Source organism: Nyctereutes procyonoides, unplaced genomic scaffold (genome assembly GCF_905146905.1).
Source record: "Nyctereutes procyonoides isolate TBG_1078 unplaced genomic scaffold, NYPRO_anot_genome, whole genome shotgun sequence".
Taxonomy (NCBI): domain Eukaryota; kingdom Metazoa; phylum Chordata; class Mammalia; order Carnivora; family Canidae; genus Nyctereutes; species Nyctereutes procyonoides.
Window position 1 is genome coordinate 15,425,130 of NW_026575024.1, and position 17,703 is coordinate 15,442,832.

The 17,703-nt window shown below is 38.8% G+C and overlaps 1 protein-coding gene across 1 annotated transcript in view; it reads right to left on the reverse strand.

Moving 5' to 3' along the window:
- Positions 1-17,703, reverse strand: part of STK4 (serine/threonine kinase 4) — a 91,843-nt gene that overhangs the window by 24,035 nt on the left and 50,105 nt on the right. The window contains exon 10 of the mRNA XM_055303569.1: positions 15,826-15,983. Within this exon, the coding sequence (XP_055159544.1) occupies positions 15,826-15,983 (158 nt within the window). The remainder of the gene's footprint in view (positions 1-15,825; positions 15,984-17,703) is intronic.

Genomic DNA, 17,703 nt, shown 5'->3' on the forward strand with positions numbered 1-17,703 from the left:
TCCCTGCATTTTAAAAGGAAAACCCCTGTGTAGACAGAGCATCTTTTATATGCTTTACAGAGGCTCTCTCTTTAGGGCTCAAATAACCCCCATGCCAGGTATGTATTATCTCCATTTTAAAGACCAGCAAACAAAGAGAGTTTGAAGGCTCTTGAAGACTTTTAACTCACCTTTATTTAGCAGATGAAGAAACAAGAGCCCCAAAAAGATTAGGTGGCTCGCTTAAGGATACAAAGCTAGTTACTGGTCAGAGCTGAGATCTGATTCTCAATGCAGAGCTCCCTTTAGCTACATCTAAATTGTTGCTCTGAAAGGAACCAACATATGAATAATAAAGGAGGACTGCCAGGCACTTTGCTAAATGCCTTTCATGCTTTATCCAACTCTGACGGAGGGGATTCCCAACACTGCAGCTGCTGTCAACATTTTCTACCAACACCTTATTGAAGAAGCAAAAAATTTAAACTGCACATCAATCCAATTTATAAGCTAATTAACATGCTCCTATACACACAGATGAATGGCTTTTGCAAAAAAGAATTATTAAAAGATTTGGAAACCTTTTCAAAGAATGTGCAATGATTTCAAAGAGCATGAAATCAACACGTTCTGAGCACCTGTGTGCCATGGCTAGTTCTGGGTATGTCAGAGAAAGAAAACATATGGAGCCTCTGAGTTAGACAAATGCTCACCACCAGCGCATACACAACACTTCTCACATAAGTTGTGTTATGCTGAGAAAAACAATGGTCTTGTCATCAGAAAATCTGGATTTTAAAAAAAACCTAATGCCTAATGCCGTCACTTAATTCATGTAGAGTCTCGAACCTCACTGTCAAGAGCATGGGAATATAATCAACTGTCCAAGGATTCTGTGAGGGGCAAAGGGCAGGGGGGAATGTTTACAGGAACTGACCATACCACATGCATTCAATAACTGCTACTTTCATCATTTTCTCCTCAAATTCTATAAACTTAAGAGAGCATGTCCCTGCCAATAAAATTTAAAGTATGACAAGACAAAGAGGAAACAATAAGGTATTAGTCAAAGGGCACAGAGCCTCAGGCAGACAGGATGATTGTCCTAGGGATCTACTCTAATGCATTGTGCCTGTAGTTAACAATTTGTTAACTCTGCAGGTTACACCCAAATGTTTGCCAAGAAGGTAGATCTTATGTTAAGTATTATTATCACAATAGCAAAAATAATAGTAATAAGTTAAAGAGGATGAGAGGACAAAGATGATGAGCAACCAATATGAAGATGACTACAAATATTCAGTATCTACCACTAAGGTTAAAAAAAAAGTAAATTTACAGAAAAGCTAATATTGAATAGATGAAGAATATGAGAGAAGAAAGTGGGGACTAAGTGCCTGAATGAGACGACAGACAGGCCGTGACACAGATATGACCCTCAGAGAGAATATCGAATGTTTGCCAGAGTCACTAAGACTCCTCTCCTCCACAACAGATACCTTTGTTTTCACAGAGGTTCTAGTTGGTCCAACTGAAAGTTTTCTGAAAATAATAATGCCTTTTTGGTTAGCATGACATTTCCTGAACTACAGCATAATTACTGTACAACCCATAGTTACAAAGTAAATAGTAAAAGCAGAAGAAAGTAAAAATTAAATTGTTCCAACAAGGAGAATTATTTATATAAATAATTAATGAAATGCAAAGCTTGTCAATCTGCAGTATTTCTGAATAAGCAAGAAAAACACCATTTGAGTCGGTCACAAATATATTCCTCTAATGTCACAAAATTCCAGTAATACACACTGAAGCTGAGACCATTCTTCCTTTGTCACTATAATCCCCATCACACATTATCTGAAAGATGATTCTTTTACTGCTTTGGAACAATAACTAACTACCTAGCATGTGCCTAGAGCTCATGGTTTGTCTTGTTTTGTTTTGTTTTTCATGTAAGAAAGCACTCAAGGATTAACAGATTCGAAACAACCTGGGGATCTGGGTTCTCACCTCATTCTGGCATTAAGTAGGAAAGTTGCGTTTTAAGGTCTCTGGACTTTAGATCCTCAAACTATGAAAGGCTGAAGAAATCTCACCTTCCTCCTTCACAGGAACACTGTAAGCATCACCAAACTAAAGAGAAAGTATGAACGCATCTTTAACTATATTAAATGTTATATTGACCTACTGTGATGAGAATGTTCCTGTTATCGGCAAACAAAGGCCGACCACAAGTCTGGGCTTACCTACTCCCTTGGTCTTTTCCTGTGTTTGGATTATTTGTTACTGTTCAAAGACACCCACACGCACACACATGCACACACATACACATATATGTATTTTTACTAAATAAAATAAAAAGTGAAATACTAATAAGATCAGTAATAAATATAATATGAACCCAAACATCAACAGTCTGCTAATTCTCTGCTAGAATTCTACCACAGTTCTTTTTTTTTTTTTTTAAGATTTAATTTATTTATTCATTAGAGACGGGGGCGGGTGGCAGAGACACAGGCAGAGGGAGAAGCAGGCTCCATTCCATACAGGAACCTGACATGGGACTCGATCCCAGGTCTCTAGGACCATACCCTGGGCTGAAGGCAGCACTAAACCGCTGAGCCACCTGGGCTGCCCTCTACCACAGATCTAATTCTACTTGGTTCAAATGACTCCAAACTCCATTTCATTTGACCCTTCCTGTAACCCCATGTGAAAACCAGTACAGGTGGTATTATGCGTTTTACAGACCACAAATCTGAAAACTCAACAAAGGAGTGACCCATCCACCATCCCAGCTGAAGCGAGGGCCATTCACCCACCTTCTGGAATGTGTGAATGTTCCCCCTACTTGCTTCACACAATGTCCAGCTTCCAGGATGATGAGCTAGTTTTATCACTCATTTTTCTGCAGCGGCCACCTCTCTGTACCATAAGGGAGCTCCAAACCAGAGGCGGCACACACGAGAAGTCAGAGGGTGGCATCTGTTGGCAACAAGTGAGTGCTGCAACCAAAGTGGTCTGAGCAGTGAAATTTGAAAACTATCAGTACCTTAACAATTTATGAAGTGAGGAGTGGGGACACAGAAAAACTATATGGAATAGAGATGTAAGGGACAGCAAGCAAGCATGAGAAGCTCTAAAAATGACAGCCGTGACCACTCTGGGTAACCCATTTCCAAGGGGTCATAGTTAAGGGCAGGTTCACATCAGTCTCTTTGGGAGCACGTTTTTTGGGGGAATGTATTTCTGGTTTTGAAACAGAAATCAGTGTCAAGTCATGAGGAAAAGGAGTCTACTGCAATTTACTCCCGTCTGTCTGCATTTACAGACAATGTTTTAAGAAAGGCAGGGAGAAGGTAGGGAAGGAGGAGGAAGTTAATATTTATCAGGTGCTTTACGTTGAAGGCACTTTATGTGCATTACCACATTTAATTCTCATATGCACACAAAATCCATCCGATGGGTGCCAGTAATACCTCCATGTTGCAGATGAGGGAACTGAGGCACAAAGAGAAGAAACAAGCCCAAAACTATACCCAGGAAGTGCTGCAGTCCAGACTGGAACCCTACAAGTCTGACTGAAGTGATCTTCACTACCAGCCATTACTGCCTCAACCAAAGCAGCAAGCACGTAGGTACAGGTTCACGGAGGCATCAGAGATGTTCCCACAAACAGGCCCAACTGCAACTTTGTAAGATCTTCTAAACAAATGTGAATTTAACATTTTCCTGTCTAAACACTTGGATGTACAGAACCAATACATCCAATGAGCTGTATACACCCAATACACCTTTATGAGCATTTTTTTTTTTTTAATTTTTTTTAAATTTATTTTATGATAGTCACAGAGAGAGAGAGAGAGAGAGAGAGAGAGAGAGAGAGAGAGAGAGGCAGAGACACAGGCAGAGGGAGAAGCAGGTTCCATGCACCGGGAGCCCGACGTGGGATTCGATCCGGGGTCTCCAGAATCGCGCCCTGGGCCAAAGGCAGGCGCCAAACCGCTGTGCCACCCAGGGATCCCCTTTATGAGCATTTCAATAAATTACTACCAACCATTCCTCCTGTCTGAATCCTCTTCTCCATACCTCTTCTGCCCTACAGTGTCACCTCAAAATCTCAGTCACAACAGCGTCCAACTCCAACAGTAAGGTGAAGACAGGGAAAAAGAGATGCACCTGCCATTCAGAATTACTGCTAATGGGAGTAAACACATCATCAGAGACAAAAGATGCTCGATTCTGCTGTATTTCATTTGAGTGGTGGAGCATCAAGATTTTTAAGTAAATGTGCTCATGCTGGGAGAGGGAATGAGGAGAAAAATGCCACATCATGTTTTTTCCTCCAAAGGCACAAGGCTACATGAGCAAATACGACTTTCAGAATTCTAAAAGGGATCCTTTCTTCAGATGGGGGTGAGAAAATTGGCATAAATTTCCTTGTCTTCTCAACACTGCATGTCCCAGGAATATAGATTACTAAAGTGTTAAGAGTCTGTGTGAGAACAAAGAGGGAGATGAAGCTGAGAAAGATGACTGGAAAAGTATCTCTCAAGCTCAAGGAAGAAGAGTGAACAAAGACACATCTAGGTGAATGAAATCACAATTCAAAGTCATAGCTGTAGAGTCAGCAATAAGAAAAACAATTTACATTCATCTTAAGCAAGCTGAAAATTTCAAGCTCTAGCTTTCTAGATTAATAATTAATTTACATCAAAATATTTTTTTGGCTTTGGAACCTTCTAACTGATGAAGAATAAATAATCCTGAACTTTTTCTAACTTCAAATTTTTAGCAAAATTAAAGGAACTAAACCAAATTTGGCTTTGGTTGTAATGAGATTCATACTTAAGAAATTTCAGGTTTTGATTACAGCAATTAGGAAACCCAGTCCTCCAGGAACCTCTTCACTTGTTAATATCAACCCAAGAACATTTTGACACCTCCGGCATCTAAAAGTGTTTGCTGGGAGACTGATTACTCACCTTCCATTATACAGGTGTTATGACTACATTAGAGTCTAATTAGTTTATATAAACAGCACCAGACTGTGGCAGAGAGAAACCACTAAATAAATCTACTTGTTACTAATAAAATAAGAAAACAAAAACTAATACAAAAAAAAGAAAAAAAGCTATAAAGGCTTGAAGTATGTAATCTGCTTCTCAAAACTGAAAGGTGAAAAGCATGCGCCTTACAAAAGTGAGTTATAGAAAGATTCTTTTTTTTTAAAGATTTATTTATTTATTTATGAGAGAGAGAGAGAGAGAGAGAGGCAGAGACACAGGCAGAGGGAGAAGCAGGCTCCATGCCGGGCGCCTGACGTGGGACTCGATCCCGGGACTCCAGGATCACGCCCTGGGCCAAAGGCAGGCGCCAAACCGCTGAGCCACCCAGGGATCCCCAGAAAGATTCATTCTCTGCTTACAAATAGGTTTATGAAGTGACCAACTTTAAAATCACTACAAACAACTTAAATGTCTATTGACAGAGGACTAGCTGAATAAACTATGGTTCACTTGCACAACAGAATATAAGCATCAGGAGAAAAGGAATGAGGACTATCTCTATACAATGCTATAAGGTTACTTCTAGGTTATATACTTAAGTGAAAACAAAAAGGTAGCTGAAAGTGTGTGAACTACCACTTATCTAAGAACAGAAGTATAAATATACATGTATTTGTAAATATATAACCAATATATTACAAGAAAAAGGGAGGAAACAGTAGAAGGTTTAGGAATAGAAGCTAAGTCCAAATAACTCTGTTCTGTAGATTTACCTTTGAAACTGAATGGTTTATATAATTATAAACTGAAGTAGTATCTACAAATAGAAAACAAAACAACAAATCTATCTGCTTATTATGTCTGTGACATAACAACATCCACAGAAATTATTGCAAATGACCCTAACATATAGTGATTTGACTGTGCATCTCAGCTGGGATATGGCCTAAGGCTACAAAGAGAACTGCAATACAAGTATTAAATTGTTTTCAGTAATTATTGTTGGTGGAAGTGTTGGTATTGTGATTCTGAGGATGGCATGTGTATTGTGGGACATAAAGCAGAAAAGCAGTTACGCTGTTGTTGCTGGGAAGTGAGATGTTTAGCATGAGGGAATGAATTACAGATGTAGAATCAATGTAGTTATAAATACAAGTATTGTACTTGTACTAGAAATAGCATAAGAACTCACGAGTTTATAATAAACATACTCTCTGGTTTTATCCATTGAGAAGGCCTAGAAGAAAATGACCTAACTGCAATGAGCACACTTTGTACCCAGACTGTGGTCTCTAATTATCATTTCCCACTAAAAGTAAGCAGAGTTCCTTCAAAAAATGGCTGTTTCCATGAACTCAAAAAAAAAAAAAAAAAAAAGTAGAATGGTGATTGCTAGGGGCTGGAGGGCTGGGAAAAAGGAGAGATGTTGGTCAAAGAGTACAAACTTCCAGTGATAAGATGAATAAGTTCTGGTGATCTAATGTATGGCATGGTGACCATAATTAACAATACTGTATCATAGAATTGAAAACTGTTAAGAGAATATATCTTTAAACTTATCACCAAACACACACACACACACACACACACACACACACACACACACACAACTCTATGTGGGAATAGTGTTAACTAACCTGATTGTGGTAATTTCACAATATGTACATGTATCAAATCATCATGCTGTATACCTTCAACTTACATATGTTCTCTGCTAATACTATCTCAATAAAGCTTTAAAAATGTACTATTTCCAGGTGTGGAGCAGGAAATGTCCAACATGAGCCTGGGACATCTCATCATACTAGAAAGAAAGGAAGCTATGAGAAAAACTACTGGGGAGTATATATATGTCACTAAACCAGACTTCTTAAAAAAAAGAACAAACTATCAGGTTCACATCGATATCGAACAATCTGAATATAAAAAAATAACTGCAAGGATTGAAATGAACCAAATATTTTAAATCCATATTGCTATTTTTCCTATATAAATTATAGCTGAGATTACAAAATTAATGAAACACTTCACTATAAAAATATTTCAGCTGGTAAATGGCAAAGGAATGATCAAATGTCACCGCTTTGCAATGCTGAATAAAGTAATGCATCTAAGCAATGGCCCTCAGTGTCTGATACAAGAGAAAAAATGAGATGAGCATACATCCAGGTATTCTCGACCTCCTGATGCAAGTACACATGACATCCATGAAATATCCTTGCCAAAAGAAACTGATTTTAATCTCCGAGCAAGCTTATAGATCAGCTGTTCTCCAACAGTGGCCTACGGACCCCTGGGAAACCCTACATGCCTTTTTTTTTAAATAAAGATTTTATTTATTGATTCATGAGAGAGACAGAGTTGGGGGAGAGACACAGGCAGAGGAAGAAGCAGGCTCCATGCAGGGAGCCTGACATGGGACTGGATCCCAGGTCCCCAGGATCATGCCTGGGCTGAAGGTGGCGCTAAACCGCTGAGCCACTCGGGCTGCCCACCCTACATGTCTTTTTAAGGAACCTGTGAGATCAAACTATTTTCCTACTAATATTGAGACATTATTTGCCTTTCCTAGTGTGTTGGCATTTGCACTGACAGTACCAACGCAACTGTGAGTAAAAGTGCCAGCCCCTCTGTATGAATTAAGGGGTACCAAATGGCACTAGCAGCTATTAAATTTTTTGTGACCACAGGCTCCAAGTAGAAAAACAAACCAACAAACCACCAACCAAAAAACAATTTCCTTAAGAATGTCCTTGATGAAGTAGTAAAAAGTATTAATTTTATTTAAGTTCAACCTTTGAGTATATGCCTTTTTATTATTCTCTGTGATGAAACGGGAAGTTGGCGTAAAGCACTTCTGCTGTGCACTGAAATATGATGGTTGTCTTGAAGCAAAGTACTCATGCAAATAAGCTATGACCTAAACTAGCTGCTTTTATCCTGTAAACACCATGTTTACTTGAAAGAATGGCAAATTGGTTACTTGGATTTGGGCGCTTGGAAGCTATTTTCTCAAAAATGAGCAAAGTGAGGCTTGTCACTCTATGGGACACAACAGTGTTTGTTGCCAGTGATAAAATTCAAACTTTCAGACATTTGGTTCTATCCTGCCAATGGAGGCTGGGAAATTTAAGGATGTGCACTAATCTTTTAAAACTCATTTCAAAACAAAAGGACAATACATTCAATAACAAAATGGGGAGTACTTCTTTTGTTTCTATAAAATGGCAGATAAAGTTTCAAGTTGTAGATCCCCGGGTTCCCAGAAAACATCAAGATGAATCATTAATTTAAAATGAATAAACAAAGCATCCCTGCTACCATATCAATCATGATTTAAATTACAGGGCAGCCTGGGGTGGCTCAGCAGTTTAGCGCCACCTTCGCCCCAGGGCGTGATCCTGGAGACCTGGGATCGAGTCCCATATCAGGTTCCCTGCAAGGAGCCTGCTTCTCCTTCTGTCTGTGTCTCAGCCTCTCTCTCTGTCTCTCTCATGAATAAATAAAACCTTTTTTAAAAAATTACAAATACCGGGCAGCCCGGGTGGCTCAGCAGTTTAGCGCTGCCTTCCGCCCGGGGTGTGATCCTGGAGACCTGGGATAGAGTCCTGTGTCAGGCTCCCTGCGTGGAGCCTGTTTCTCCCTCTGCCTTTCTCTGCCTCTCTGTCTCCCTCATGAATAAATAAATAAAATCTTTAAAAAAATTACAAATAAAATAGTAGTAATTCCCACCTCCCACCAAATGCCTAATTTCTGAAGTATATAATCAAAAGTAAAATGTACAACCTGTTAAACAATGAGCGATCAACAGTGCCCTGACAGCTTCATAAAGCTTCTTTATAAAAAACCCACAGAAATTTCTACTTCACAATCCTATCTGAAGCTCTGATCTAGGAAAGTAGGGTTAAGATAAAGTTTCATCAAATCACAGGCAGTTGTCACCCTCCCAGGGCAACTTCAGTACTAAAATTTATCCTTCCCTACCACAAAGAGCCAGCTGAATGGCTTTAACTACCCAGGGAATGCAGGCAATCAATCTTGTTCAGGTTCTGTTACTTTTATCAAATTAATTTTGAATTGACAGTTCCATGGTTTTACATCCTGATGGCCCCATTATCACACAACTTCAGAGAGGTATTAGCTTAGCCTTTGGGCTGCATTAGGAGTCTATTTTTAATTTCTCCAGTACACTAAGGAAAAATCTAAAAGGGTACTAAATACTTCCCAAAAAGAAGAGCACACTGGGCACGATTTTATTGAAGAGCTGGCCTTCAGTCTATCGCCTCTCTGCTCATACGCACACTCTCTGCGCCCCGAATACAATCTCTCAATGCTTCCTGGCATCCCACATTCTTCAAGGCGCGCGCGCGCACACACACACACACACACACACACACACACACACACACACGCTGCCCTGTCTCTGCCTAGATGTCCCTTTCCCTCCTCTAGCTCTAGAGAATTCCTATTGCCTTTCAAAATACCCTTCAAAGGAATCTTCTGGATGTTCCCTGGAGGTCCTGCTGGGGTTCTGGCTCCCTCTTCTGGGCTTGTACAGCAATTTTTATATGTACTTTGCAAACAGAATTGACCAGATTAGCCTAGAGAAGGTGGTTAAGAGGATGGGCTCTGGAACCAAACTGCTTTGGTTCAAATCCCTGCTGTGCTACTTACTATCTATACAACTATACTCCATTATTTACTACCTTTGGGCCTCAGTTTGCTTATCCATAAAATGGCAGCAATATTATCTGTCTCGTGGATGGTTATAAGGATTGAGCTAATACATATAAAAGACTTAGTCCAATGCCTGGCGCATAGTAAGTGATCAATGAATGTAAGCTATTGTTAGCACAAATGTATCAAAGTTATTTGATTATCTTTTTTGCTACACTATCAACTTTCTCAGTCTCAATTATTTGTTGAATTAATTCAGAGACTATGTCAGCATTTAATCAAAATTGGTGTGGTAACTTTAAGCAAGGCAATTGCTAGGTGTTAGGAACACAAAGATGAGTTAAATCAAGTCCTGGCTGTCAAGATCCTGCAATCTTGCCTATTTACACAAAATATATACAGAAGATTTCAATGAATAGAGATTGAGTTGATGTGGGGGCCAGCTACTATCAATTCTGTTTACAGAATGAGTCATAAGAAATCTGGAAATAAAAAAAAAAAGAAATCTGGAAATAACTTCATTTGAATAAATAGGTAACTTACTCCAAAAGCTAATATACCAGGAGCTAATAATCAATAATACTTGCAGTTATTAAGATTGGAAAGTACTAGATCATTTAGCTCTGCAGAAGTTCTGGCTAACTCTATTTAGACTAAAACCAGGAAAATCTACATAGAATTTTTATTTTATTTTTTTCATAGAATTTTTTAAGACATTGTATTTTTTTAAAAGTTTAAGCAACTAATGTAGTCTTGCTGTAAAAACAGTTAAAACTGAAGTTCTCCTCAAAGGTAATGACTCACCAAATAATTGCATATGCTGTGTTTTATTTCTGCATTTGCATGTGTGTGCATATATACAGAAATATGTAGCATGTTTTGTGGTTATTAGAAAATTTACATAAATGGTATCATGGTTTGTATTAGTTTGCATTTTACTGCTATTACAAATTCCTACTATACACAAGTATGTTTCTCGACTCTGTTCTCTATACCACTAATCTGTGTTCTATTCTTGTGCCAATTATCACCATGCTTTCATTGCTCTGGTTTTGTACATTTTCACATCTGGTGGTATAAGTTCAACCTCACTGTTCTTGTTCAAAAACACCTTGGATACTTTACATTTCCATATAGGAAGTAACAGTGGCATAATGTTTTAACATCTATGGATCTAGGTTTTCAAGTGTAGGGATGTCAAATCATAAATAATATTCTCTTACCACTCTAACATTCATTTGTCTTTAAGAAACACTCCCCTTCCCTTTGTTCTCACAGTTTTTTGGGACCTTCTTTTCAATTTGATTACTCTGACAAATGTCAGGTCCTTTCCCAGAACCAATGTTTAATTTTACTAATTAATTTTGTTGTTTTTTAATTCACTGAATTCTGTGTTTATCCTATTTTGTCTTATTTACAATCTTTCTTGTATTCTAAAAAGAAAATACATTTAAGGCTATAAATCTCCCTCCCAGTACCTTCTTTGCTGTATCCCATTGGTTTAAGTTACAGAGATCTAAATTCTGTACAGTACTTGTAATTCATTTCTAAATAGTTTACAATTTCTACTTTATCTTGAAAACAAATACTTGGAGATATACTCTTTACATTTCCAAGTGGAACAAAATGGTTTTATCTACTTTATTGTTAATTTCTACTTTTCTTGTGTTTTAGTCAGTGAACATGGCCTGTGTGATTTCTTTATGAGATTTCTGAGCACTTTAAAACATAGTCAAATTTTGCAAATATTTCACATATGTTTTCAAAGTGTCATGAATACTTGAAAAGTGTTCCTATATTCTGTTTTATCAACCTTGTTAATTGTGGTAACTCTTGTTTTTTTAATCTAACTGAAATGTCCATTTTTGAGAGAAGACTAAGGCTTTAGCCACAAATGAAAAGGATTTTTAATGCTATAATTCTTGCTGGATAGCTCTTACCTTTACCCCAAATCAAGCATTTGAAATAACAGCCTCAGTTTCTTAAAGTGTCATCCCCAGACCAGCAGTGTCAGCATCACCTGGAAACTTGTTGGAAATGCAGACTGTCAGGCCTCACCCCAGACTCACTGCATCAGAGTCTCTGGGGTCAGCACTGAGTAATCTGTGTTCTAACCTCCGTTACATGTGATTCTACCTTGTGAAATTCTGATCTAAATGATTTTTAGGATATAGCATATTTTGATATGTTTCTTCTTTCTTTCCTATTAGGTACTATAGAAATTCAGAGATAAGGATGTATTAGTATTTTATTAGCACTGAATGATTTTTTTAGCTTCCTTTTTATTCTCCCTTTGTGTCTTCCATACTCCTATTGGAGGTACCAAAGAAACACATAAAAAAAGAAAAATTCCTTTTGTAAGTGACATTTGGCAAAGAAAGAGCCAAACTGTTGAGTGAAAAAAATACTCAGAATAATTTCACTGAGCTTGTAGAAGGCTTTGTGTCAGACTAGCTAACATGTCTCCCTTAGCAATCTCTTAGAGACTCTCTGATTTCCTAATAGGCATTTAACAGAATTTAGTTATGAAATTTAATACATTTAAGAGGTTTTAATTATGAAAAAGATATTCTCCTTTCTTCCTATGAAGGCAATTGCCACTTTGAAATGAACTTTTTACCCAAAATGGCAAATAGGAAGCCATTTCGTCAGGAATGGTAGCATTTAATACTGAGAAAAACTATCGTATTTTTCATCTGAAATTGAGTACTTTTGCATTTCTAAAATTGAATTACTTTATTTGCCACGTTGGAAAAGCTTTAACAAAGGTTTCCTTTAACGTTTAATATATATTGTGATAAAAGTGTAAATAAAAGATGTGTGAAAATGCAATATTTGCTAAAGTTGGTATTTGATAGTCTAAAAACAGACTGCATGCAATGAATATCAATTCTAGGAGAATTCAGACCCTGAATTTGGCATTCATAAAGCCACAAAAGGCTGTAAATTTAAATCCAGCTTGGCTCAAGAATCCCCCAGAAACATACTGTAATCTTTTAGTGTAAGGGGGTAGAATGCCAGGAGGGGTGAACATGACAATGAGGCCGTGCTGCCCTGGAGCTTACGGTGGTGAGGAAAATAGACATTAGGTCAGGTAACCTATCTATTCAGGTAATAATGGCTAGTTAAAGGAAAAAAAGCCACAGTAAAGAGATAGTGTGAGAGAGGACCTTACAGAGAGAGGGGACATTCAGCTAAGATCTGAATGAAGAGGGCAGCCCGGGTGGCCCAGCGATTTAGCGCCGCCTTCAGCCTGGGGTGTGATCCTGGAGATCCGGGATCGAGTCCCACTCAGGTTCCCTGCATGGGGCCTGCTTCTCCCTCTGCCTGTGTCTCTGCCTCTCTCTCTCTCTCTCTCTCTCTCTCTCTCTCTCTCTCTCTGTCTCTCACGAATAAATAAATAAAATCTTAAAAAAAAAAAAAAAAAGAAAGATCTGAATGAAGAGAAGCAGCACCTACAAAGGCTCCAAAGCAGGATGTGGTGGGCATGTGTCAGGAGAGAATGAAGCCTGTCATGGTTGGAGGAGAGTGACAAGGAAGACAGCAGCACAAATGTAAACACTCATGTAATCAAAGTACGTGTGAACACATTAAAATCACCTGGGGCCCCTGGGTGGCTTGGTCAGTTAAGCATCTGGCTTGGACTCAGATCATGATCCCAGGGTCCTGGGATTGAGCCCCACAGTGGGCTCTCTCTGCTCAGCAGAGAGCCTGCTTCTCCCACTCCTCATGCTTGTGCTCTCTCTCCCTGTCTCAAAAAAATGAATAAAATCTTTTAAAAAATCGTTTTCATTTGATCTTTGGTATTTTTTGGAATAGCAGCTCATCTATACCCCACCTACACTTTCTTACATTGCTTAGTTTGCAATTCTCTTAAAAGAGAAATTATAAGTTAATTCTGTTGATATTTTGACAGTAAAAATAGAATAAAATTTTATATGGCAGGATGGGATTGGTTCAGGCCCAATGTGAACATAGACACATCCAAAGGATTTACAGCAAGAATCCCAGTGTTGAATGACCCTAAATGCCAGACAGGTCAGTTAATACAAACGAATGAAGTAAGCTAAACACTGAGAAGAACTGGACCTCAAGAGAGCAGCTGCTGCTCAGCTCCAGACAATTGTCCTCCAACCATGTAGGTTTATTATGGCTGGGTCTTCCAAGTTTTCAAAAGAAGGCGGAGAGCCAACATTTTATATAAAAGCTTTCAATTTTTAAACACAGGCAGCTATAGAAAGATTTGTAAACACTGTATAGGGCACACAAGAAGGTCTAGATGCTGCATGCTGTTAGCTTCTAAGCTCTGGTGTAGAGGATGGTCTCAGGACCTCCTCCCAGGCCAGGCATCATCCAGGCTGGGCAATGGGCTCACCTACTCATGGTACTCATGGCCACTCCCTCTGTCCAGAATGAAAAGCATGCTCTCTTAAAGACCTACTAAAGCCCCTCTGCAAAAGCAGCTTGCCTGCTGAAACACGTTCTCTGCCAGTGATGCTAGTCTAGGGAAACTATGGCAGAGAGAAGTGAATTCTTCTAACACCGGAATTACCGAGCTGAAAACAATGATTAGAATGACAGGACATTCATGATCATTTGCTTCTATAACATTTAAAAAAAAAAAGGGTGGGAGGCAGCCCGGGTGGCTCAGCGGTTTAATACCACCTTCAGCCCAGGGTGTAATCCTGGAGACCGAGATCGAGTCCCATGTCGGGCTCCCTACATGGAGCCTGCTTGTGTCTCTGCCTCTCTCTTTCTGTGTGTCTCTCATAAATAAATAAATAAATAAATAAATAAATAAATAAATAAATAAATAAATAAAATCAAGAAAATAAAAAAATTTAAAAATGAATAAATAAATAAATAAGTAAATAAGTAAAATCTTAAAAAAAGAAAAGAAAGAAAGAAAGAAAGAAAGAAAGAAAGAAAGAAAGAAAGAAAGAGGAAACTGCAGCTAGGAATCCAGATCTGAGGACTCTGCAGCTTTCTATCATGATGATATCTGCTATCCAGAAGCTGTTTCATCTTTGCCTAGAGACTCACAAAACTGAGAAAAGCAGTCCTGACAAATACGCTCAAGACAACTCTGTGGGCATCACAGAATAGCAAAAATAATTCAAATCTCATGAGTAAACTAATAATAGAGTGAAAAAATAGCTGATAGTAACAAATGAATGCACACCTGATAAAGCAAAGGCTGCTGGGCTGTAACACGGCTTCAGGGACTTATTTGTCAAACAGCCTCAAGTGAGTTATTCTGGTCCTCAAACGATCTCTATCACCAATACTATCAACTCCAACATTCCTGCTAATGTACAACAGTAGACATTATGTTATGTAAGAAGGATGTCATCACCTTGAGGCCAGTGAACAGGAGAATGGAAAGCCAGGATAGAAAGGCCTCCCAGAATCCAATTAGGATGCCCAAGCTGAGGTCTTTTATAAACAACAACAGAACCATGACAGAATTTGAAAGTATAAAAGTGAAAAAATCCCTAAAGAGAACATTCTTTCCTAAAAATATTCAGAAAAGGAATGCAGACTCCTTAGCTTACTTTGCCCCCCAATTTTTTTATTGCCTCTACTCATTAAATCTCTGTGAACATTACCAAGTGTCTGTGGTTAAGGGAGAATGTTCCATTGCAGAGAAGGAAAAACACACCCAGTTTTTCATTAGACACTTTGGAACAATTTAATATTCATCCTTAGGCAAAATTCAGAGTGATCCTCTCCGAGGGCCTAAAATTAGGATAATGGTTAGCAAAACAGCAAAGATGCTACAAATCAGCATGAGCTGCCCTCCAGTCTCACTCTTAAAGTCACAATCCCAAATAAACTACGCAAGACAGTGCATCCTCACTCGGCATTTCTTTTACTGTTAACAATTCCAAACTCAACAAAAAGAAAAATGGCAAGTTAATAAAGGATTTTTAAAGCTAAGAAGATGCCACTAATCAGGAGTCCCAGAATTGCTCAAACGTGGGTCAAAATGCAGTCGCAAACCCATGAGGCCCTCAGCCTGGGGGGCTGCTGCCGGGAGGGCCAGAGGCTTGCACTGTACAAGAAAACGCTCTGGCACTTTTGGTGAAGTGACAAAAGAGGATGTGCAATATGGCAAAAAACCGTCCCCAGCAGACACAACAGTTCAAGCACTACTTACGAACTCATAGTCTCCATCCTGCGGTACTTTCCAATCCGAGGAGTTCCTCAGGGGGCCAGGGACACTCTGGCCAAAGCTGTGGATCTGGTTTTCTTTTTCTTTTTGTTCAAAATATTCAAGGAAAGATGGTTTTGCAGGCTGCATGGTCTCATCCCTTCCTGAAAACCAAGAACAATAAAAGGCAAAAAATAGTATCTTCGATTTCAGAGTTTAATGAATACAGATGGGCTTCAGCTTCTGTGTCAGTGGCTTTTTGCTAGATAAGGACTTCCAGAAGAATTTAGTGAAAACCACAGGAAAATGAAAAAATGCTCACACCACCTGCTTCTCACAGAATTTCAGAGGATTTATGGGCCCCCTTAAACACATGCAAATATTTCCCCAGGCACCATTTTTCTGGGGTGATATAACAATTCTGAGTAAGCTGCAAGTAGTACTTTTGGGGTCTCCTATAGCAAAAAGTTTCCATGATATTTAGACTGAAAACAGAAAAGCAAGCACAGCTACTTATCACCTATGTAGATAACATTTCCTATAGCTAATGGAATAGGGAAGGGGGATAATAAGACAGTAGAGTGACTTCCCTTTGAGATTCTCTTGATCCAACTGGACTAGAAAGATATGCACAAAAAAGCAAATATAAGTAAATCATATTCCATCCACTCCAGGAAATATTATGTAATTTTTAAAACCCTATTTACAGGGGCAATTGGGTTGCTCAGTGGTTAAGTGTCTACTTTTGGCTCAGGGTGTGATCCAGGTCTGGGGATCAAGTCCCACATCGGGCTCCCTGCATGGAGCCTGCTTCTCCCTCTGCCTATGTCTCTGCCTCTGTGTCTCTCATGAATAAATACATAAAATCTTTTGTTTAAAAAAAAACCCTATTTACAAATGGCTTACAATAATGCTAAAAATTGAAGATAGGATACAATATTATATACAGAGCATGATCTCAAATCTGTAAAATCATATACATGGGAGGAAAAAAATGAAAGAAAAATACCAAAATGTTTACAGGATTTGTCTCTCATAGTAGATCTCAAGATCTCATGGGGAGATCTTGCAAGCTGGGGTGGTTAGGGAAGATGGGTAGGGGGTACTTAGGTTGGACCCTAAACATACCTGAGGAAAGATTCAGCAGTTACTAGTAGCAGCTGCCAAAGGGAGCAAACTACAGAAGTTACTGGTTAGTGGTGAAAAAAAGAATACTTTTACCTGGCATGACTTACAGCCTAGCTAGCTGAACATATCTACTTCACATGTCCAAGTGGTTTCTGCTTCTGATTAGTATTTTAATACTAGGAAGTATGGAAGTTTTTCCCATTGCTTTCCATGAACATGTGGGTTTATATCGCCCTTTTCCCAATAACCAGGAAAAAAGACCAGAAGGTTCAAAGCCCTAACAAGTGGATGGAAAGGGAATCAGCACGTGTTTCTCTCCAGACATTCTTGTTCCATGTACTCTTATCTCCTGATGTCTGCCTAGTCCAGCTTCAAGCCAGCACCCTGACTGCCTCTCAGATGTTTGTCATATCACTTTGACCACTGCCAAGTTCAAAGCAGCCAATCCCAGATTTGCCCACTTGCAGATGCTGCCAAAAGCCTATTTCACTGTTGCCTCCTGACTTATTAGTGATTAAACACAGTGTTTGCTAAGACCAGCCAATAATTATGTGCTAAGTGTGTGTTGTTCTGTTTATTCTAGGTGTGATGTTAAATGCTTTTCATGATTGTTTTATTTAATTTTTAAGTTAAATTTATGGTATTATTTTATCATCTAGTTCTGAAGGAACTACAACAAAATAAAACCTGTATAAGTAGAGCTGTTTGAGATTTGCTGACAAGTCCTCTTGATAAGTCCCCTCCCCCTGGACCAGA